At 43.9% G+C, this 23,720-nt stretch overlaps 1 protein-coding gene across 1 annotated transcript in view; it reads left to right on the top strand.

Annotated features, from left to right (window-relative positions):
* The window catches only part of SYK (spleen associated tyrosine kinase), a 281,314-nt gene that overhangs the window by 244,521 nt on the left and 13,073 nt on the right, over positions 1-23,720 (top strand). The window contains exons 12-13 of the mRNA XM_086963566.1: positions 525-714; positions 23,495-23,635. Coding sequence (XP_086819692.1) covers positions 525-714; positions 23,495-23,635 — 331 coding nt within the window. The remainder of the gene's footprint in view (positions 1-524; positions 715-23,494; positions 23,636-23,720) is intronic.

The raw sequence follows: 23,720 nt of genomic DNA, 5'->3' as shown, positions 1-23,720 counted from the left end.
GTAATTAATAAGTGCTAATATTACCAAATGGAATGGTACTCAATGTCCCACCTCAGAAGGAGGGGCAGCTGAGTGGACCTTGTTTGATGCAGACTTGTAACCTCTAGCCCACATCGAATATCAGCAGTTTAGGTGAACTTGCAGATCTTAAAGCGTACAAAAATATTTTTGTTGTATACATTTAGTTGGAATCTTTCTGTATTTTCTCACCTAAATTGAAGACACAGCTTTTTTCTATAATTGCATATGTAAGTATACAAATGAATAAGCGGGAGATAAACACTACTATACTCCATATTTTGGTGAGAATTGTGAGCTGGGTATGAATCATATTTCCTTCCAAATCACTTTAAATGCAGATAACCATTACCTACTCATGAAATACAGCTGATGCAACATTTTCAATGCTTTAACAAACGTCATTAAAATGAAAAATCTCTGTCATTTTATAATTGGGACAGTCTACCATGTTAGAGATGTGAATGATCAACCTGGTTTCTAATGGCTTCTGTGTCATCTTGCAGGGACGTGGATTGCAGGAACTTAACAGAACTGGTTCATCAAGTATCCATGGGAATGAAGTACTTAGAAGAACATAACTTCGTACACAGAGATTTAGCTGCCAGAAACGTGTTGCTCGTAAGCCAGCACTATGCCAAAATAAGTGACTTTGGGCTATCAAAAGCCCTTGGCAGCGATGAAAATTATTATAAAGTAAGATACCAGTTTTAAATGTATCTTCAATTTCATCACGTTTAACCTTTATACTCTTAAATTGTTCATCTTTTTAAAACAGGTGTGATTATAATCATTAAATGTCCATGGTCATTTGGTATCGTTTCAGGGGACTAATTTACTATTGTTTGGCCAGCGTTCAATACTTTAAATTCCTTTATGCAGACTCCTGTCAGTATTATTTTGTTGTTTTTTTAGCCCTAGTAAATGTTCCAGTTTAAAGTGATAGTCCTAGTGAATGCTACCGCCCCAGCCCGGAGCCTTATTACTACTGACTGCCTCTTTCTGATGATGGGTTAGCTCTCCATATCTATAGGCCTAAAGCATTTTCTCCATGTGGGTTTGGTCAATTCAAAATCTGGGCAGCACCTGTGGAAGCACTTAATGATGGAAGAAAGTGCTACCTAGCCATCCACTATGTTGTTATGCATAGAAACTATGTGCTGTATATGTGGTGTCCTCTCATCAAGAAGGTTACATCACATGTTGAACATAACTAGGCTCCCTGTTAAAGTCAAGGCTGTTCCTGCATCCGGCACTTCATAACCACATAGTTATCTCACCCATGACTGGTTTCTAGACTGCAATCTACATTCAGGGCAGTGACCTGCACTGCAACAATGGCCTGCTTAAACTGGTTTAGATGCTGAGTCTAATCTGCTCAGCGTTGTCTGTACCTACCTTGGATGTCTGGTCTGTTTTCTCCCAGTGCTTATCCAATTATGTCAGTCAGTCAAAACAAAAGTTTATTTGGACTAGTGACTCCTTATACATTTAAATCCATAAATGCAGACTCTTAAAACCTCATATCTTACATAAAATCTATCATAAATTTCATACATTTAAAATTAATTAGTCTTTACATCATTCCATATAACGTACTGTATATCTGTTAATATTTTTAAAACAAGTATTTCAATTCTACTCACATTTAAGAATTTGGCTTAATTATTTCGTTTTTAAATATGCAGTTCTAAATTTGCCACTCCATGACTGCAAGAAGACCAGGAAATTACCTGCAAGGATAATTCAGTTCTGGTTGACTGGGGACTTTGGATTCAATGATGTCACTCCTAGTGATAGAGCCCTAGCCTTACACAAATGAACACAGTTCTAAGTAGCGTTGGGAGAAATTAAGCTGTAGTTTGTACTTATTTATATGGAAAGAAACTCTGCAGCACCAGCTCAGAGAACAACATGCATGAGGCAGGTAACCATGTCTCTGCTTTACCCATGGCTGGGATTAAGTTTAAAGGCAGAAGAGAAGGCTTCATTTTTTGCCTAACCATGTAGATGTGAAGCTATCTGCCTGGTGTGTGTAGGAGCTGCTTTGACTGGGAGAGACAGGACTATGACCCATCTAGCTGAGGGATAGATGGTGGGCAAGCTAAACAAGAGAGCCTTCCCAAGACCTATGAGCTTACTTTGGATGTACTAGAGACACAGAAGGACTACTTCTGTGGGTGAGTCTTCAATTCCCTCTTGATTTGGTGTGCACCTGTTCCATCGTTTGTTAGTGATAACAAGAATGTATGTTTGAATGTCTATCTGTATGTATGTGGTATTCGTCTAATGTGAAACTAGCTAAAGGTAGCAGAGCTCTCTGCAGGGTCAAAGACCAAGATAGAGTCAATGAGTGATTGGAGGGGTAGCTGGGTTTTGAGAATGGAGGTAGAATTTTAGTTTGCCCTACTGTAATGGAGAAGTGTGTTTGTAGCTCCTTCCTATCTTGGGAAGAGTTGGGCTTGTCATGATGGCTAAAGGTAGGTCTTTCTACATCCTGGGTGCATAAATAGTGAAGGAATTTGCCGTGTGTGTACTTTCAGCATTACGGAGATGATGGACATCCAGCTTTGGATAAAGTGCAGGCTGTGTTTGAAGTGTTGGACATCAGGCACAGATGAGACTTTCAATTAGAGTTGCGTGTCACCAGCATATTGGTAGTGTTACGGGTGGGAAGATTCCCAAGCAGTTCCATGTAGAAATTGAAGACAACAGGGGACAAGGTTGAAGCTTAGTTGACTGCACAGATGATAGGGATCTTCTTGGACTTGAAGCTACCCATCTGAAGGAACTAGGTTTTGTTGGCTAGGAAAAAAGTGGGCCAGTGCTGGACATTGCCACTAAATCCCTTTCAAGCTACTGAGTGGTTGAACAATATTAAGAGTCCAGGGTCAACTTTATGTGTGATCAGAAGGACATCATGATTTGTATTACACAGCAGGCTCTGTGCTGCAGCATGATCTAAAGTGAGCTTGGTAGTAATGAAGGTGATGGTTGGTGGTGATGTCATTTTGGAGTTGGGCATAAATTACTTTCTCGATGATCTTGCCGATGAAAGGTAGTTGAGTGATGCCCCGATTATTGGTGGGGCATCATCCGTCTTGATGATCTAGTGGTTAGTTGGGGTCGTCAGTGTCTTTTGCTGGTTTCCTCAGAAGTGAGACGATGTGGTCTGTCTTGAAAGTTTTGGGCAGAATCCTTATTTGATTAAACAAAGTTGACGGTATGTAGGGAAGAGATAGCATTTCCTGGGGGGAGATTTGATGAAAGATGAGAGTAGGACATCATTTCAATATAATTTTGCTTTGAGCTACTTGATGATGAAAGCAAGGTCTTTTAGAAGCAGGCGATTGAAGGATGATGATTTCAGGATGTAGCATGGAGACATGGGTCTCAAAGGAGAAGCACGCTTGGGGTTGTCATGGTGGTGTTGAATATTTTGTATTTTTTATACTGAAGAAGAGGTTGATGACATTTCACATTTTAGGAGGTAGAGGGCTTTCTCCATGAATTTTACAAAACGAGCCATTATTTGGAGATAGTCTTCCCTCAATGCACATTTAAGTGCATCTATTACCTGGTGCCATCCCTTTTTTGAAGAGCAGGCGTAGCCATCTTTGTGTCTCAGGTAGGAGCACAGAGCAAATTTAAACAATATGCAGCAGGGATTCTAATGTGAAATTACACAGGCGACGTTGCTTTGAAAGGCCTTTATATGACAGCCATGCTTGCCTAAACTCCATTAAGGGAGAACATTGAAAACAAATATGAATAAATCACAATCTCAGCACAATCCCTTAATGGACATCAGCTGCTAACCACCTGGAAAGATGAGCTGAAAAGCCAGTTCCCAGCTCGCATTGTCTGCCACCGTGTGATTTCAGCTCCTCACCGGGTGATCGTTTGAAGGGAGCCAAAATTTGTATGGCACACGGTGGCACTGTGTGAGTTGGCAAGTCTGATGTTCCCTGCTTGACATTGTCTCCATGTCCTTAACGAATAAGAGGGCTTTTACACGTTTCCCAACTATTTGTTTGAAAAATGGGGTAGGGATTTCTCTGTACCTTAACTCTTCTAGTTGCAAGATGGAAAAGCTACTTTTTAAATAAAATTTCCCAGGTTTATAGTGTATTATATAGATGCTATAAGGACACACCAAATGTACTTTCTAAGGGTGTTATTTTTAGCAAAGCATGTCGCATGGAAAGACTAAAAACGGAGACATAAGTTTCAATGCTGGCAGCTAGAGGTGACATTCCAACCATATTTTTGCTTGGCAAATAGAGCTTGGATGATGGAATAGGTGTTTAAGCAGTGTGCATTTTGTACAGTGCCATGTGCCCAATTTCCCTGGGAATGCCAATGGCCCAGTTATGACAGATGGAGGTAATTTTGCATTGAGCACCGCAAGATGTGGTTTGATCTTTGGTGCCTCCAGGTTGTTGTGTAGGTGCCAGTGAGCAAAGTAAAGTGAAGCAGGCTTTGCTTTCAGAATGTGTCAAATGCTCGGCGTCCGAGCAGATGCTTTCTATCATGTTGCTGTTCTCCCCTGAACCCAATTTGAATTATTGGTATTAAATGTATTGCTGCAGGCCGGACTTCTAAACCTTTTAGTAAAACTTTTGCATAACATTTAGCCTCTACATCCAATAAGGCAATCAGTCTGTAATTTGTGCCCAGCCCTGGATCATCTTTTTATATATCGGGTGCAGAATAGAACTTCACCATGATGAGGGGACTGAATTTTAAACACAAAGCTATAGAGGACGAGGAGGGCAGGAGACAGAAATCAACGTTAGATTGGAAATGAGCAGTGGGGAAGCCATTGAGCCTTGGTGCTCTGTCTTATCTTGAGCTTGTTATGCTATATTTAAGTGAACCAAGGTTGAAATGTAATGCCCCATGAGTCAACATACATGGGGAAAACCTATCTCCTTCGTTATCCATATTTAGTGTATTGATGTGGGCACCGGCATACCAGTTTTCACCAATAATTGAGTTACCAGGATCTTTTATACGCTAGGGATTAAGATTATGCATAAATTGCCAGAATTTCCTTGGGATTCATATGCAACATATTTGAGTTATTTCAGCCACCAAGCTTCCATGTGTGTTCTCTTATCCACCCAAACTTGCTAGATATATATATTCCTAAGAGATCTTGCATTAATTGGAGACTTCTTGATAAGTCTTAGAGATATGTTTAGCTCTCTTTTCTGCTGTTTTAATTGTTGCATGTTCCATATTTCATTGACAGAACCACTGCGTGTAGCTACGTTAAAAGATGTACTGGGCCTTAGTGATAGCATGAACGTTCTAAGATCTGATCATATAGATTAACAAGTTGTTTGTTGCAAAAACCCCTCTTCTAGAAGATGCTTAATATACTCCCCTTCCCCTATCACAGTTAGCCATATTGTGAGACTGCCCAAGATGATCTCTGAGCATTTCAGACACTTTAATAGGTTGTAATCAGTTGCTTTACCAATTGTCCTATGCGTCTGATGTTTTAGGGGCTGATGCATAAGATGTATATTTGAGCCACATAATCGCTTCATGAGCATTCAATAATTTTAAATGAATTGACCTTGCTGAAGAACTCTACTGAGATAAACGTTTAGTGCAATACTGCCTTTCATTGGGCTGAAAAGTTTGTGTTTTTCAGTGGCCTATTATCATGGAGTGTTCCATTCAGGAAGAATACATTGATTGTAATGATTTAAGAAGTCTAACACCACTGGGATCATGCCTTTGATGTGCACAAATATTCAGAATGTACAGTTTCAGTGTGTGTCATGGTCCTGTGGGCTCTCCTTGACACTGAAAATCATGACCATGCTTGGCTATTTGCTGATTACTAGTACCTCCAGAGTTTGAGCACGGTTGAATGTCATCCCCTTATCAGCATGTGATTGCTTTGAACCAGACTTAACTTGTCCCCTAAAGAATGTTTGGTAGCCTCATAGAACAGCATGCCTATATCAAACAGAACGTTTACGTGATACCTGCTGATCAAAACAACACTGATGTTGTTTTGGTCACCAAGGACACTTCATGCTGTTGGTTTAGTTAGTTCTTGTGCATTCAGTGCACTATTGCAAAAAAACTAGAATAAACGGCAAATCAATCATAGCCCTTTGAGCGACAATATAACCCCTAGTCTGACACCTATCATATTTTGTGCAGAGGGTGGAAAAGGAAACCTGTAGTAAATCAGAAAGACCTGCGATTGCTCTGAAGTCTGATGAGTGCTCTGTAGTACTATCTAAAAGGATAACATTGCCAGTTGACACTTGTGTTAGACCACAACCTCTTACTGCACAAAAAATTCTTGTATCTCAGATCTACATCATACGAGGGCCTTCTGGATTTGTTAGGAAATCTAACAAAACATTAATATTATTCCATATGATTACTGTGTTATACTGTAGCTTAGTTTCAAACCTAATATCAAGTTGTAGAGACCTCAACAATAATAGCCAACTGGGAGAATCTTGACAACTAAATGCCTTTCATTATTTCGTCTTGTGGATGTTGTGGTACTGTCAGTGTTTAATTGCTAAAAACATAAGTGCTAGGGCCCTCCTCAGGAGGCCACTGCAGCTTGCACCACCCACTGCGCCTGCCAGCGATGCCAATGACAGTACCAACACAACTACTAACCATCACACTCCTACAAGTGTATCAATTCAGACATTTTCAGGGTACTAACGCTGAAAGAATGGTTTTAGGGGCAGGTATTAGTCCTTTTCAATGTATGTGGAATTAATAAAAAACTGTTGGTGCTCATTTCTAAATTAGACAGAGCGCCATCATGTGGCAGACTGTCATAAGTGGAGGTGTTGACAATTTAGTGATGGTGTCGATTACAGAAAACCACTGTCCCAAATTAAGCACTTGGCATTGGTCCATTCCGTTTTTTAATTATTTTTATTGAATAATAATTACCGTACATTAACATTTGCCGTCAATCAAACACAGTGCACGTTTACAGTTTCGAATATATCGTTACATGGGACCGATATCCATTGTGGCATTCCTTTCATTCTCAGCCGCATTTCAAACGCCCTTTTCCAACCTATTCTCGCCCCTGAGGGGAAGGGCCTTTGAACGGCATAAATATCGTCCCTCTACTTTTATTCCATGCCCCCCAGATCTTGGAACATTTTTGTGGGCATCCCCTTCCTTCACAAACCACTCTCTCTGCCTTCAGGCACCAATCCATGTCTGTTTCCCAATCTCGTAATCTAGGCCCTGTAACTCCCCTCCAGTTCCTTGCAATGTTACGCTTAGCAACCACACACCCAAGAGAGACCCAGGTTATCTCCCTCACTGTAAGGTCGGTTGCATCCCATATGTTGAAGAGGCACCATAGGGTCGAGAGCTTTACTTCCTATCCACATATTGTTAGCATTTTTGCTGTTATTTTCCCCCAGTATATCTTAAGAACTGGACATACCCACCATTGGTGTATAAACGTTCCAACCTGACCACAACCCCTAGGGCACAATTGTGAGCTTAGGGTTGCCATTTTAACTAATGCTATAATGGTGTGATGCGCTCTATATAAATCTTTAGTTGTATTAACTTAAATCGAGAATGGATCGCCACATCCCGGGGGGACACCAATGCCTCCTGCCACTCTTCATCACTCATATCCCCTACACCCTCTGCCCATTTTGAGCGTATTTTCTCCAGTTTATCAGGTGTGTTGTTTAGTATCTTCCTGTAAGTCAGTGATATTGCCTTCTCCTTCATATAGTCATCCAAGAGCCTGTCCTCCAGGGGCGAGGAGGCCGGGAGGTCAGTACCTCTGGGGACTGCCCTCTGTATTACGCTGTGAGCCTGAAGGTACCGAAAAGTTTTCCCCTCACCTAGGTCATAGTCCCTTTGGAGGTCACTGAAGGGGACAATCCTCCCCCTTGCCCATAAATCACCAACCTTAGACAAACCAATCAAATCCCATTTGTCGAATCCTGGATATTTTGCTTGCAGCCTCAGTCGGTCTGTCTCCAAGAGTGGAGTGGCCCACAACCTTTGTTCCATCTTCATCAACCCTAAATGTAAAAAATTCAAAAACAGTGAAAAAAGTAGATAACACATCAAAGAATATAGGAAAGCCAAACCATCCACAACTTCAGAGCCTACCCATCACTGTTCAAACACCAAATTCTCAATTAGCTCCTACCCCCACTGTGATCCCAAATACACCTATTCTTAACACACCTAACACCCAAACAGATGAGGATGATAGCGAGTGGGCTGCAGAGGGTCACCTACCTAGTACCAACGTAGTTATATCTGAGGATAAAAGTCGTATGGCCCCTCCCAAAGGAAACACTCAACTCAAAGACACAGGAATACAGCCCCCCAGACCTATTACAACATGTCCGCTAACACATATTAACCTGCCACCACAGGCCAACCCTTATACAATAGTCATGATTGGGGTGCCAAAAGTTGCTGCTAACAGGGAAGAAACACGGGAGGAACTGAGGAACAAAGCAATGCAATGGCTTTCCATACATAGGCCTCTCCCCTCAAACATAATAGGCACCATCCATCATGTCAAAAGAGTAGAGTGGGTGGGTACTCGCTTTAAATCTACAGAGGGTGACTGTATTGTGGTCACCTTCAAATATCTAGGACCGGCGAAATTCATCGCAGGATGGAGAAGCACTGGGACAAAAAGCCTGATTCGAACCATGGGTCTCAGCTACTTCTATCCAGTCCGTTCAGATCCCTACAGGAATAAAATAAATTACAACTATACCCAAGAAGGATCTTATAGGACACAGCAGAACAATCAACCCTGGCTGACCTTTGTCCCACCCTGCCCAGATACGCCAATGGGCCCAGACCAACATCCATACTCTCACTTATGGGGAAATAAAGTCCACAACTACCAACCAATAGAAACAGCTGAACGCCATGGGCATGGTTACCACCGGGCCTTTAACCACACCACCTCACAATATAATGACTACGGGTTCCCTATAGCCAATCGTTATGATGCTTTCCTCAGCCACGACCTACTGGAGGAGGTAGACTGACTGCCATCTGACCTGTTTCCTATTTCACTTTCTGCAAAAACAAACTGCCTGGTAGGAAATATGAAGACTCTACCTAAAACATCTAATCCCCCAGTGGTCATTTCTTCTAACACCATTTGCACGACGTACTTAAAACACTTAATCAGCCCTAAAGAAAACCAAGCTCTGTCCGTCTTAGAAGACGAGGCAGGTATCTCTCCCTTACCAACAGCTTATAAACCTCATGTATCACCTGTAACTCCAAGGTTGAACCCTGTTATAAGGGACAACCCAGATCTGTACTCTCCATCTGTTATAACACCCACTCCAAACTTAGCATACTATGGCCCTAACACAATCAAGATACTGTCTTGGAATCTCGCAGGATTGGCCTCAAAAATTACTGACCCGTCGTGGGAAGCCTTTGTCAAAAATTACACCATCCTGTGCTTCCAAGAAACATGGCTAATAGATAACAACATCTGTATTGAGGGTTATCAAAGTTTTTTTGTTCCCGCATCTCCCTCTCCCAGCGGCAGAGCAAAGGGGGGACTGGCAATATTCATTAGTCTGTCTCTTAAAATGCAGATCAACCAAGTGCAGCTGGATAACAGGAACATGCAGGTACTGACTCTCAGAAGGGGCAAGAAAGCCATAACTCTAATTAACTTTTACAATTCTGTCACAAATTCGAACGATTGTAATCTTGTTAGACTTGAAAGTTATCTAAACAAATTTGGCTCAAAACTACCACAGGATAAAATTCTTCTTGGTGACTTTAATACACACATCTGCGGTAATCCTCTCTCAACCACCTTGGGATCTCTGGGCTGCGGACTCAGAACAGGCCCCCACTTTACACACTGCCAGCGTGGAACTAAACTAAACACTCTAACGGACACCTTGAATTTGACCATGGCGCTATCTATGAAAGACGACTCCTTCACCTTCAAAGTTCCAACCTACAAAGGATCTGAGTCAGGGTCCTTTATAGATCATATTCTCCTTTCAGCTGGAGTTGCCCAACAGGTTTTAAATTTTGACATTCTTGAGAGCATTCACAGTGATCACAATCCTTTGCACCTTGAATTGCAATGCGGCCCCCAAGTGCTCCATAAAAACATTAAGGACCCTGGGGCACTTAAGTTGGTCAATAATAATCGCCGCTTAAAATGGAACCTGGTAAACAGTGACAAATTGTATGAGGACGTCGCTTTACACTGTGAACATAAACTTAAGCTCTGTGCCACAAATTCCGCTCCTCCAGAATCTATTTTATTCGCCTTTGCGGTTGTGTCCAAAAGAATAGAGCAACTACTGACGGTAACAACCAAAGGATCTATTGCTCAACACCCCCGCTGGTTTGATCACGCTTGTTCCTCTGCAAACCGCAAATTAAAAGCTGCTCTTAAAAACAAACCGAGAGACTCTGCACTTATTAAGGCCCTTCGGACAGACTACAAAAAGGCCCTTGCCTTACGCAAGAAGTCAATTAAAACCAAAACTTGGGAATCCTTGCTCGACCCCTCTACTTTGGGCAACAGTTCAAAATTCTGGAGCATAATAAAGAAACCACTTTTTGGCAATCCAAATGATGAGAGTCTCGGTACAGTTATACCGGAGGATGACTGGATCACTCACTTTGGAGCAATCTTTAAGAGCGACGCTCCACAGTCTCCAGAACCATTTTACCTTCCTGAAAGCAACCCGCTACAATTTTCGACTAAAGAAATTGAATTAGGGATACTTGGTCTCTCCAGTAACAAAGCCCCGGGCCCTGACGGTCTACCACCTGACCTATTCAAGTCTAACATCACCTTATGGGCTCCCATTCTTACATCTGTCATCAATGCCGGGGTCGAAGTGGGGGCTCCTAAATCTTGGGGAGCATCTACTATCGTCCCTGTTTACAAAAAGGGGGACAGAACAAAAGCGGCCTGCTATAGACCAATTTCCCTGATAAACTCTGTTGCGAAGGTAGTGGGTGGGATTCTACTAAAGAGGCTGAATGCATGGGCCAAACAACACAACATAATGACCCCTGCACAATATGGATTCAGACCAGGACATGCAACAACCACACAGTGTCTGAATCTGTATTTAATTAGTGGTAAATACACGCAAGCAAGAGAGGGAACTTTGTATATGGCCTTTATGGACCTTTCCTCTGCTTTTGACTGTGTCGATAGGAGCAAACTTTGGGAAGTCCTGCAAAAAATGGGCGTAGAAAATAACTTGATCAATTTTCTGGCCGACTTACACAACGACACCCGAGCAAATGTGCGTTTTACAAGAGACATGAAAGTAACGAGAGATTTTAAAATTAACCGAGGAGTCAGGCAGGGTTGTATATTAGCACCTTTTCTTTTTAACTTATATATTAATGGACTTGAAGATCACCTGGTAAAAACAGACACGGATTACCCCCGAATTGGTAAAACAGGCGTACCGGTCCTGTTGTATGCGGACAACGCTGTTCTTTTATCCAGAACCGCACTCGGACTCCAAAAATTACTGAATTCTTTTTTTCAATTCATGTCCTCACGTGGCCTAAGTATTAACAATTCCAAATCTTTTGTCATGGCGGTTGGTTTAACTCCCAAAAAACAATACCCCTTCTCAGTTAATGGAGAAAACATACCACTAACAAAAACATTCTCGTATTTGGGTGTACTTTTCGACCATAAACTCAATTGGGGTCCTGCCATAACTAAAAAGAAAGGAGAAATACTGAGGACCAACTCTGGTATAATGGATTTCGCTCGCAAATTGGGTAACACTCCAGTGTCCGCCGTACTGAAGCTCTATCAGGCAAAAAGTGTTGCGGTGGCATGTTACGGAAGTGAACTGTGGGGTTTCCTACCAGTAGACACCCTAGTAGCTCTCGAAAACAATTTCCTGAAACATGTCATGAGCTTACCAAGGAGTACCGCAAACTTCTCCATACATGAGGAACTGGGTACTCCTTATCTAGCTGACAAAATTGCTGCAAATCCTTTGCTTTGCTGGTTAAGTTGTTGGCGCAATACAGAGATTCCACTGACTCATAATATCCTAGCTGAGGCCCTTACTTGGGAAGGACAACTCAAGTTACCCTGGATGAAATATATTCGCAACTGCTGTAAAGATCTGGGCAGATTAGACCTTTACTTAACACCCCAGAATACCACCAAGCAAGATGTTAATTTTGTAAAAAATACCTTTCATTTGAAGCGACAACTTTACAGGGAAGAAACTGAGTTCAAAAAGTCCAGCGTAAGGAGCCACGCACTAACAAAGACCTGTGTGTTCTCTGAACCTTATTTGTCGTGGAATATATCCAGATATGAACGCTTCCTGCTGAGCAGATTTCGATTTGATCTTTATCATCTGCTCTTAGCTGTACCAAGTGGAGCCCATAGAGGTCAAGTGTTGCCAGCTTGCGGCTGCGACAATAAGTCTCCGCAAGACTTGGCTCACTTTTTATTCCTTTGTTCTTATTACTCAAGTCCACGTAATATGTTTTTAAAACCGTTGCTTAAAAAGATGAATTTTATACAGATTAAGCTTGCACTTCTATACCTTCAAATGTTGCATGAAGACAGCACTTTTTTTATATGCAAGTTTTTAAAAACAGCTTTAAAGTATAGATTAAGTATGGAAGGATGACTCCAAACTGAATTATGTTACAGATACAACTCCGTCTTGATTAAGTATATGCACATAGGTCCACTGTATCATGCCTTTTTAATATTCGCTTATTACTTTTTTCTCCTATGATTAATGGAAGATAAATTTTTTTCCTTTTATGAATGAACTGTATATTATTGTATTGTGTGCTTTTATGACTGCTTTCCTGTCAGTCGAATAAAGAAACTTTGAATTGAATTGAATTGAGTGGAGTGGCCTGTTATTGGGTTTTTCTACCCCAGTGTGGTTGCTGCCGTGTGCCATAAAGCGACGGTAGTTGAGGTTTGTGTATATCTTGCTGGATTCTTTCTCCCCCCATATTTGCTCTCAAGTAATTCCCGGGGGTCATATTATGTCTGTCCATCCTGTAGGCTGGTTCTGTTCGTGGCCAGAGTGTACCCAATGATTGGTAAAAACTAATTGAGATGCCCAATATTAATTTTCTATTGCTGGGACGGCTATTCCTCCATCATACCAGGTTTCCATGAGTTTAGTCAGTGCTATACAAGGGATACTCTTATTTCAGAGAAGTGTGCATATTTCTGATTCTATTACTTGGAAATACTTGGCTGGGGCAAGATATGGTGTGTTTTTTAAGATGTAGACAAATCGGGGAAGTGCCATCATTTTGTATAGAGAAGCTTTACCCAATAACGTGAGGGGAAGGGTCTTCTAATGTTGAACGTCTTCTCGTAGTCGATGTAGTGGGGGGCCAAGATTTTTGTCATACAAAACTGTTGGGCTTGCTGTGACGTAAATCCCTAAATATCGAAACCCCACGGTTACTCTTCTAGCTGCAGAACTCCTGGGAAGATTAGTGCCCTCCCCGCTCAGAACATATACGAGCAACTTATCCCAGTTAATGGTGTACCCTGAGTACTTTTGGAAGAGAGTAAATATGTGTAACATTCTGTGTATTGAGGAATATGGTTTGGCCAAATAGAGCAAAATGTAATTGGCATATATGGAAATTCTGTCTTGCCCCTCCTCTGTCCAATTAAGACCACTGAGGAGGGGGTCCCCTCTGATCCAGATTGCAAATATTGGTGGAGAGAGTGGACAGCCCTGTCTCATCCCTTTCTGTAATTTAAAAACTCCATCCGTCCTCCATTGACTGTAACTTGAGCAAGGGGTCCAGAGTAGAGGAGCCGTATCCATGACAAGAATTTCCCTCCAAATCCGAATATTTCAAGAGTCTCAAACAGAAAGGGCCATTCGATTATATCAAATGACATTTTGGCATCAAGGGACATTATCACTGCCTCTTCTCTAATAGTCTCTGCCCTACCCATTACACCATTGAGGTGTCGCAGGTTAAGTGCTGTATTCCTAACCGGCATAAAGCCGGAATGATCTGGGTGAATCAATTTGTGAAGATGGGGGGACAAGCGTGTAGCTAGAATTTTGGCCAGTATTTTAACCTCCAGATTTAACAGGGATATAGGCTGAAAAGTGCCACAGTGCTCGGGGGCTTTCCCATTTTTGTGTATTACTACAATATAGGTTATTCTCTGACTTTCAGACAGGATATCTTTCGCCACACTTTCTTCATACTTTTTAACCAGGTACGGCACGATTATGGATGCATTTAGTTTATACAGTTCAATTGGAAGCCACTCGGGCCCATTGCTTTACTGGATTGTAGCATCACTTCTTTATTGGTCAAAGCTGACTCTAAACCTTCTTTATCTGTACTCTCTAGTGTGGGGAGTTTGAGGGTGGTCAACAGCTCCTGTGTCCAGGTATAAGTGGAAGTCCCTGTTAGTGTATAGATCTGTTTAAATATTCTGCAAAGGCCTCCGCTATTCCTTGCCTGTTTCTGAGTCGAGTCCCTTCTCCCATCCTAATCTCAAACACCCATCTAGTGGCCTTTTCTCGCTTGTCCACCCGCTTTATCACCAACCTCATATGTTCGATGTTGGGTAGCTCGGTGTTGAGCTTTAGCCACTTCTTCAGCAATATCTTTATATTCTTTCTGCTTCATCTGTATTCTGTGTTTAATATCTGGGAAGTCTAATAATATTAATTTACGTTCTAGTTGGCTAATATATTTTTCTACTTTGTTCAATTGTTTTCTTTTTTCTATCCTATGTCCGGCTATTGCAGAGACTCCTTGCCCTCTGATTACTGTCTTATATGTTTTCCACATTGTTTGGGCTGAATTTACTGATCCTTCATTTTCTGTGACGTAGTTTGTGGTCGCCTCAATCAAACTCTCCCTTATAGTCAGTATATTTAGATACCAGGGATTAAGTACCATCTTATATCGTTTGGTAGAAGATTTGCCTCCATAACGTGCTATCACTATGGAATGGTCGGATATACCCCTAGGGAGGTACTCCACTTCACTGAACATTGGGAGCTGGTCAGCTCTTCCAAAGATATAATCTATACAAGATAGACTTGCATGTGCCCCAGAGTGGAAAGTATACTTCAGAGTTGAGGGATTATAGGCTCCCCAGACATCCACTAGACCTATTGCTCTCAAAAAGTCTTCTAGCGCCTTCCCAGTAGTTTCCCTTTGTTTAGTTGGTTTTCTATCCAAGTCTCCATTAAGGGCTGCATTACATTCTCCTCCTATTAACAAGTCAATCTCGGGTAGATTAAGTATGTGCAACCCTAAATCGGCCAGGGCAGAAAAGTGCAATTTGGGTGGTACATAGAGAGACGTGATATTTATTAGCCTGCCCTCCCAGTATCCCGACAGGCTCACAAACCTACCCAACGCATCATACGTCACGGTTTGCAAGTAAAGGGGAATGATTTACGGAGGAGAGTACTACCCCTCTTGTCCCTCTGGTGTAGCCGGCATGGGCAATCAATTTATATCCCTATCTATTTAGTGCAAAAAAAGAGGTCCCTTGTATGTGGGTATCTTGTTATGTTTTGTTATGTTATTTTTATTTGTACCGCGCACAGCTGCCCCAGCAAAGGGGCGTCCTGGTGCTTTGAGAAGGTAAACACAACACAGCATTAAAAGCGGGCAGAAAGGAGAAGAGACACAACAGATGAGCTAAACAAATAAAAAGGTCTTGATAGCCCGTGTAAACTGAAGGAGCTCATCGATGGCCCGGATTTGTGGAGGAAGAGAATTCCACCAGCTCGCTGCCAGGACTCGAAAGGAGCGGCCACCAATTCTGCTCAACTTAAAACGCGGGACCACTGCTAAGTTCTGGCCTAGCGATCTAAGAGTGCGAGAGGGGACATAGGGGATCAGCAGTTTCTCCAAGATTTGTGGGGAAGTACCCTTGAGGATTTTAAATGCAAGGCAGAGAACCTTGAATCTAATCCTCTGCTGCACAGGGAGCCAGTGGAGAGAGCGCAGGGCATTGGACACCGAGCACCGCCTAGGCAGACCTGTCACCAGTCGGGCCGCAGCGTTTTGAACCCGCTGGAGCCGCAGAAATTCTGACTGGTTAACCCCCGCCAGTAGGGAGCTGGCATAGTCCAGCCTGGACAGCACTGATGCTTGGACCACCAGCTGTCTTGTGGGTGCATCAAAGAATTTGAGGATGGGTCGAAGTCCTCTGATGATGCCATAGCAAGAAGCCGCCACCTTCTTGGTATGACAGATGAAACTCAGAGAAGGATCAAGCCACACCCGAGGTTTTTTATCTCTGCTGCTGGGAGGGGAGTCACACCCAACTCTGAAGGCCACCATTTGTCACCCCACAAAGCCACCTGTTTACCAACCACCATAATCTCTGTTTTCTTGGTGTTTTACTGGAGACAGTTGGAATTCATCCAGTTAGCCACTTCCCGCAGACCATCACAGAACCTGGGAGCCTCCAGGTCTGAGTCCCCACTCAGTGTGACCGCCAGCTGCGTGTCATCTGCGTAAGAGACCATCGTCAGGCCCTACCGCTTGACGACCGCAGCCAATGGTCTCACATACAGATTGAAAAGGGTGGGACTCAGTGATGACCCCTGTGGGACTCCCTGGTCTAACGGGTAGGATGACGACTTACCGGGCGGGATCGCCACCTGGAATGACCTATCCGTAAGGAAGGATTGAAATCAGTGCAAGGCGGAGCCAGAAACGCCCACCTCCTCAAGACGCCAAATCAGAATCCCGTGCGAGACCGTGTCGAAGGCGGCACTGAGATCTAATAACAATAGTGCCGCCGTCCGACCGGAATCCAGCACGGAACGCAGATGCTCGACCATCGAGAGAAGGGCCGTCTCCGTGCTGTGACCCGCACGGAACCCGTTCTGGGTAGGGTCGAGAATGTTAAGCCTACCAAGATGGTCTGTAAGAGTGGCATTCACATGGGGCCTCCGCTATTTTCGTGGCCCAAGGGAGAAGGGAGATAGGGCGGTAGCTTTCAGGTTTAAGGGGGTCAAGGGTCGCCTTCTTCAGAATTGGCGTGACTACTGCCTGCTTCCATCTGACGGGAACCACTCCAGAAGAGAGGGACAGGTTGATCAAAGACAGCGCCGGGGTACGGCAAACCGGTGCCAGGGTCTTGAATTGTGCCAGTTTCAGCGGGTCTGCCGGAGATCCAGACTTGATTTTGGCGTTGAGAGAGTCAAACACCTCCAGAGATAAGGGGGGCAAGATAGAAAGACATTCCCCCTCACCTAAGGTGCGACCAACCTGCTCTAGCATCAGGGAATCCACAAGAGTATCCTAAAATTGCATGGTGGTGGAGCCATCATGCAGTTAATAATTTCTGAGGGTGCCCACTGTGGGCTCCAGAGAGTGTAAATATCTCTCCATGCCTTACCCTTCCATGGAGTGACCGATGGCGTCGCAGATAACCTTCTGAATACTTGTGATATTGTTCTTCCTACTTCTAGTGTCTGTTCAACACATGCACTGCAAACTTGTTCTTCCATGTACCACTTTGAACATTCAACAACTCTGTAACTTTTCCTTATGTAACCTCCCGCTCCCACCCCCTTCCTGCCTCCCTGCAGCATGGACTTAGAACTGCCCACCCCCCAACTGTGCGGAGTGCCGTTATCCCATTACCCATTAAACGCTGCATAGCTGGCTCCCAGACAATCAGCTCAATTCCCTCCATTTGTCTAATCATTAAGCCCGTTAAGTACCTTTAATCCAAGGGCAATTTGAATCAGAGTTAAATTCTAACATGTTCAAAATGTCTTGCCCTATGCCAATAATCCAGAACGTAAGTAGCTGATATATTACGACACAATCCCACCGCTAAATAATACCATGCTGGACAGTCTCTACTACACTCGTTACAAAACAGAAGAGGCCGTCCATTTAGACGAGTCTTACTTCAGCGGGTGTCTTGAGAAGCACTTAGTTGCCTAACTTTATCATACTGGTTTGTTTCTGTTTGCAGTCTGTCATGTCCGCGATTATCTTAACGACCCTCTTGACCTTTTGTGCGACTCTGAGAGCTAGGTCTTTAGGTTCTAGGGGTTCTCCACCCCTCTAGCCAATCCCAGGCCTACTCTGGGGTTACAAAATACCATGATTTCCCCATCACTATTAGCCTGGCTGAGAAGAGCATTCGATATTTTTATGTCTTTATCCCGAAGTGCATGCTTGACCTCAAGGAAGAAACGCCTCATACTCTACATCTTTACTGTAAAATCCAGAAAGAAGGTTATTATAGAATTCTCAAACTTTAATGGGGGAGGCTGTGCAGGCCATCTGCAAAATTATGTCTCTATCCCTGTAATTAAAGATTCTTGCCAGGATAGGATGCAAGGGTGCATTTGGTTTCGGGAAGCCCCCTGGCACCCAGTGAGCACGTTCAACCGAAAAGTACTGGGAGAGATCGCAGGAATGTAGGTGATTTTGGACTAAGTCCTCCACGAACAAGTCCATGGCCTGACTCTCAGCCGTCTCTTGCACTCCCAAAATGCACTTGTTATTTCTACGTGCGCGCCACTTATAGCCTTCGACCATGCCTCTAATTCTGCTGTCGTCGTTTGAAGTTTTTCAACAGTGATCGACAGAGTTTTGGTAGAGGTCTGCACTGTGGAAACTGAGTCTGCTGTAGCTTTCACTCGATCTCCTAAATTACTCAGGTCTGCATGCATTTGCATTACTTCAGTTGTGACCGAGTCTATTTTGTGCTCCAGCATCGAGCACACTGTATGGTCTCCATAATATCTTGCAGCGTTGGGGTGCATTCCTCCACTTGCTACTTGGTGCCGTGTGTAGCATTACTTTCTGCTGTCACTTAAGTATTAGATTGTGCATATTTGTCCAGTTTTTTTTGGTGCGTCAGCTTTGGCACCTTCTGAGTCGACATCGTGTCAGGACTTTCCGTTGCCACACAACACCTTTTTTCCCCGGCTTATATCTGAGTTGATGCGATGTTCGCTATGTGGATGTATATTGAACCCCAGCACAGCACCACATATGCCATGACCACTCCACGATGAGGGCTGTCTTTTGGCCTCTATTCACTCTCCTAGACCAGAACGCACAATATTCTTCCTTCACCGCTTTTTACAAGATGGCTGCTTCCTGCAAGGTTTTTTTCAGACCTTTAATGTCAAGTGCGTCACAACAGCTTTCCAAGCAAACTCCACCAACAAGATCTTCCTCCTTACTAGACAGGAATTAGTGAATGTCTTAGGGGGCAAGTGCTCTGATCCAGTCAGTCCACACCCAATCTCCACCGGCTGCACTGTGTATCTCGGCCAAAGTTCACTTCTTCTGTGAGGGGAGAGGGAGACGGCCTGGATGAATGGCCTGGATCCCTCATCTCAGATTCTTCGCTGTCTCTGAGGGAGCTCGAGGAAGGTTTGGGGAGTTATGTTGCGGAGACTGGTCTTTCCGTCTGACGCTGCCACACCTACTGCTACTCCGATCTTCGGGTGGCTTGCTCAAATCATCAAAGCACATTACTACAGAGCTGCAGGCGAAATCCGTCCAAGGTGCATAGAGGGGGGCTGTGGGAGGGGGGTGGGAGACAAGTGTGAGAACAGCATCCCACCTCCACTAGGTCTCGTCACGACTCCCGTTCAGTGTGCTCTCGCCGTCTTAACATTCAATGGCTGCGGGGCTCCTCCCTCCTCGCCTCCCCGCATCTCAGCCCGACAGAGGCAGCAGAATCATGTTGTCTGCGACCTGTAGTTCCCCGATGGGCTGGGGATCACAGGCAGTGAAGCTCGCCTTGGCACACACGTATTATTTAACCCTGGGCGGCTAACTATGCTACGCTTGCCAAGTTGGTGTAATTTGCGCTACTTTACGCTACGCAAATTGCACGTCGCACAGTGCAAAATCGCGTTGCGTAGAGTATTTGGCATTTTTTGCTCGCTCGCGGTCCTCAACATCAAGTTGGCAACTGCAAGCGAGCAAAATGACACCCGGCGAGACTTTTTCCTTGTTCGCGAACAGCAACATCAAGTTGGCGATCGCGAATAAGGAAAATAAACCTCCCGGCGAGATTCTCAACGCGGGGAGGTCAGGTTTCTCCTTGCGTGTGGTCCCATATGCTTGCAACGACTCGCAAAGAGAAACTACCAGTCCGCGTTGAGAAAGCTGCTGCTCGAGTAAAAATCTTCTTGAGCGGCAGAAAACGGCAGCTTGCACTGTGCAAGATGCCGTTTTCAATGATTGCACAGTGCGGACAAGCATCCGGCACTATGCAATCATCGCGAACAGCGCACTACGCAGTTCCCGTAGTGCTACATGTATCTCGCATAGTGTGAAGTGCACATTGCATAGCTACGTGTAGCGCAACTACGCAAACTACGCCATTTAGGGAGATTTAGGGGGATTAGTTACTTGGTGTTCGGAGCTCTACTCCGATGCACCCATCTTGGCTGCCAGCTGGCCACGCCGCGGACATTGGTTCATTGCTGGCAAAAATTATCCAAAGGAGGTCCATGTTTGGATCTGTGTCTGAAAATGTCCAGCATTACATTTATACTTAAAACAACTGCATAAATGCAGTAAATGTGTAATAGGATACTTTTCCCCAACAACCTATTGCAAGCACTTAATTTAACCTGACTTCAAGCAGACGGTGTTGTTTGGCATTCAACCAATACCCTGTATGTACTGGATGCCATAGTTTAGTGTTGCAGATATTGTAAATATGAAAAAATGCTACGTTTTTGACATTATAGGCCTTACCTGCAGTTCACACTGGGCTTCAGCACTTTCTGTTCACTGTACTCCCTTTTGGTAATATCAGTATCCCTCATCTCGACGACTGGCTGTTGTAGGCGGACTCGCCCCAGGCTGTTGTTTCCCACCTTCAGACTATGGTAGACCTCCTGCATTCACTGTGGTTCACTGTCAACGTGCTAAAGTCATACATGACTCCCTCTTAGACGTTATTTTTCATCTGAGCAGTTCTGGACTTGGTGCTGTTTCAGGTCTAACCTCCCGAACAGTCCAGTCAGTCTATGATATTGATGTTTTAGCCTCAAACCTGGATTTCAGCGAGTCTGACTCTGAGGCTGCTGGGAACATGCTGTAACCTTCTGGAGCTCCGGGCGATCCGGCTGTCTACCCTCAATCAAGGGAAGGCTAGTACAGGTGTTTATGGACAACACCACAGCCATGTGGAACTGCAACAAACAGGGTGAAGTCGTGAACCATTTGTCAAGAAGCCCTGCATCTCTGTACAAGGCTGGAACATCAGAGCATATCCTTAGTGGTTCAACACCTAGAAGCCTCTCTGAATACCAAGGAAGAGAAACTCAGCTGAAGATGCCTAGTGGATCACAAATGGCATCTATGTCCCCACTGCTGAATGCAAGGTCTCATTCAACAGTGTGGAGAACCTTGGTTAGATCTGTTTGCCATCACCGAGAAGGCACAATGTCAGCAGTTCTGTTCACTGGAGTTTCCAAGGTGACTCTCGCTTGAAGACACTTTTCATCTCTAGTGGAGCTTCGGCCTTCTGTACACCTTTCCATTCATATGGCTCCTGCAGAGTTCTCAAAAAGATCATTAACGACCGAGCCCAAGTTATCCCTGTGGCTCTGGACTGGGCTCTAAAAGTTTGGTATTCTAAGCTATTGAGCATGGCCATGGGTCAGGCTGCCTCTTTGGGAGGATCTTCTGTTGCAAGGGAGGGATCTCCACCGAACCTGTAAATACTCCATCTTCTTGCGTGGAGATTGGGCATCGACAGTTGACAGTTTTCGACCTACCGCGTGGAGTCTGTAATGTTATCTTGGCAGCCAGGCATTTCTCCACTAAGACAGTATACACCTGCCATTGGGTGAAATTTTTTGGCTTGGTGTGCAGAGAAACAGGTTGACCCTATTACTACTACTCTCGTTCAGTTCCTTCTCTTTATATTTTCCCTTGCCCAGCAGGGCTCTGGGCACCTTAAAGTGTATCTTTCTGCCATTGCAGCCTTCCTGTGTTTGTCAAATCAGACACTCTTCATCAGATCTCCTGTTGTAAATAGGTTTTTGAAATGTTTGCAACACATGTTTCCTCCTTCACCCTTCATCATGCCTCAGTGGAAACTTAATCTAGTGCTAACATTTCTGATGTGGACTCCCTTTAAGCCATTTCAGAACTGTCCTCTCAGGTTTCTCACCATTGAAACGGCCTTTATGGTGGCAATAATATCTGCCCGGAGGATCAGTGAGTTTCAAGCTTTGTCATCCAAGTGTTCATACCTGAACCTCTACCCAGACAAGCTGGTTCTTCGTACTAGAGTTTCCTTTCTGCCAAAAGTTGTCTCTACTTTTCATGTAGGCCAGTCCATCACCCTGCCTATATTTTACCCTCCACCACATCCCTCTTAAGAGGAGGAGTGACTTCACAGACTGGAACCAAAAAGAGCATTGTCGTTCTACCTTGACTGCACTAGAGAGCTCCAGGTGGACAACCAACTCTTTGTGGGGTATGTCGTAGTGAAGAAGGGAAAGGCCGTACAGAAGTGGACCATCTCCTGATGGATCGCGCTCTGCATTAAGATCTGATATGCATTGGCCAAGAAGCCTCCCCCTGAGGGTTTGCATGCTCATTCCATCAGAGCTAAGGCTGCAGCCACTACATTAGCATGCGGAGTTCCGGTCCTGGATATCTGCTGTGCAGCGAAGTTGGCGTCTCTACACACATTCATGAAGCATTATAGCCTGGAAAGTCAGGTCCGTTTGGATGGCCACTTTGTTTGGTCCTGCAGGACTTTCAAGTGTAAATCAGTTTTGCAGACCCTCCTTCCAGGAGGTATTGCTTCGCTTTCTATTCTAAGGTAAGGAATCTGCAGCTTCGGTAATGCCGTATCTGTTAGCAATACTGTCTAGCAGCAGATTCCATATCAATCCACCCATTCTTCCCACTCTGCAAATGTAATTCTAGGAACAGGGCTGTTCCCCTTTCAGGGACCTAGTTTTCCATACCAATGGTCAATGTTTTTCGTGGCTCCATGTTCCTGGCATGGAAAGTCTCAAAAACAAACTGATGTCAGCAAGCTGGGGTATATAGGTCCAACGCATATCACTTCTGGCACCGATGATGCCAACGATGCCACGCAAAACCACCTACTTGCATGCAGGGGTACTTCTCAACAAACAAATTCTGGATTCAGTCTGACACCTGGAGATAATTCTAAGGTAGGAAGTATGCGGCTAGATAGAGTCTCTAACAGATATGGTGTTAACAACGGTAAGTAACTAATTCTTCAGGTCAAGTTTTATGAACAAGGCAATTTCTTAGTTGTTTTACCTTTTCAGCCAATGTACTGTCGTTTATAATTTTATTGATAGAGTTTATACTAACGTACGTGTGCTTACCAACCACATTGCATCTTTGTTACACGTATTTGTTTAAAGTTTGCTTATACATTCTTACTTTTAAATCTTTCTAGGCAAAAACCCATGGCAAATGGCCTGTCAAGTGGTTTGCTCCTGAATGCATATGCTACTTCAAGTTTTCCAGCAAGAGCGACGTTTGGAGTTTTGGAGTACTGCTGTGGGAGACATACACTTACGGACAGAAGCCTTATAAAGTATGTTGCTTATTTAGTTGTGCATACTAGTTAGAAGAACATTTATTTAGATTTAGATAATAGAATCATTTATTTATTGTTTTTT

The sequence above is a fragment of the Lissotriton vulgaris genome, chromosome 3_1 (genome assembly GCF_964263255.1).
Source record: "Lissotriton vulgaris chromosome 3_1, aLisVul1.2, whole genome shotgun sequence".
Classification (NCBI taxonomy): domain Eukaryota; kingdom Metazoa; phylum Chordata; class Amphibia; order Caudata; family Salamandridae; genus Lissotriton; species Lissotriton vulgaris.
This window is presented reverse-complemented; position numbering and strand designations above follow the sequence as displayed.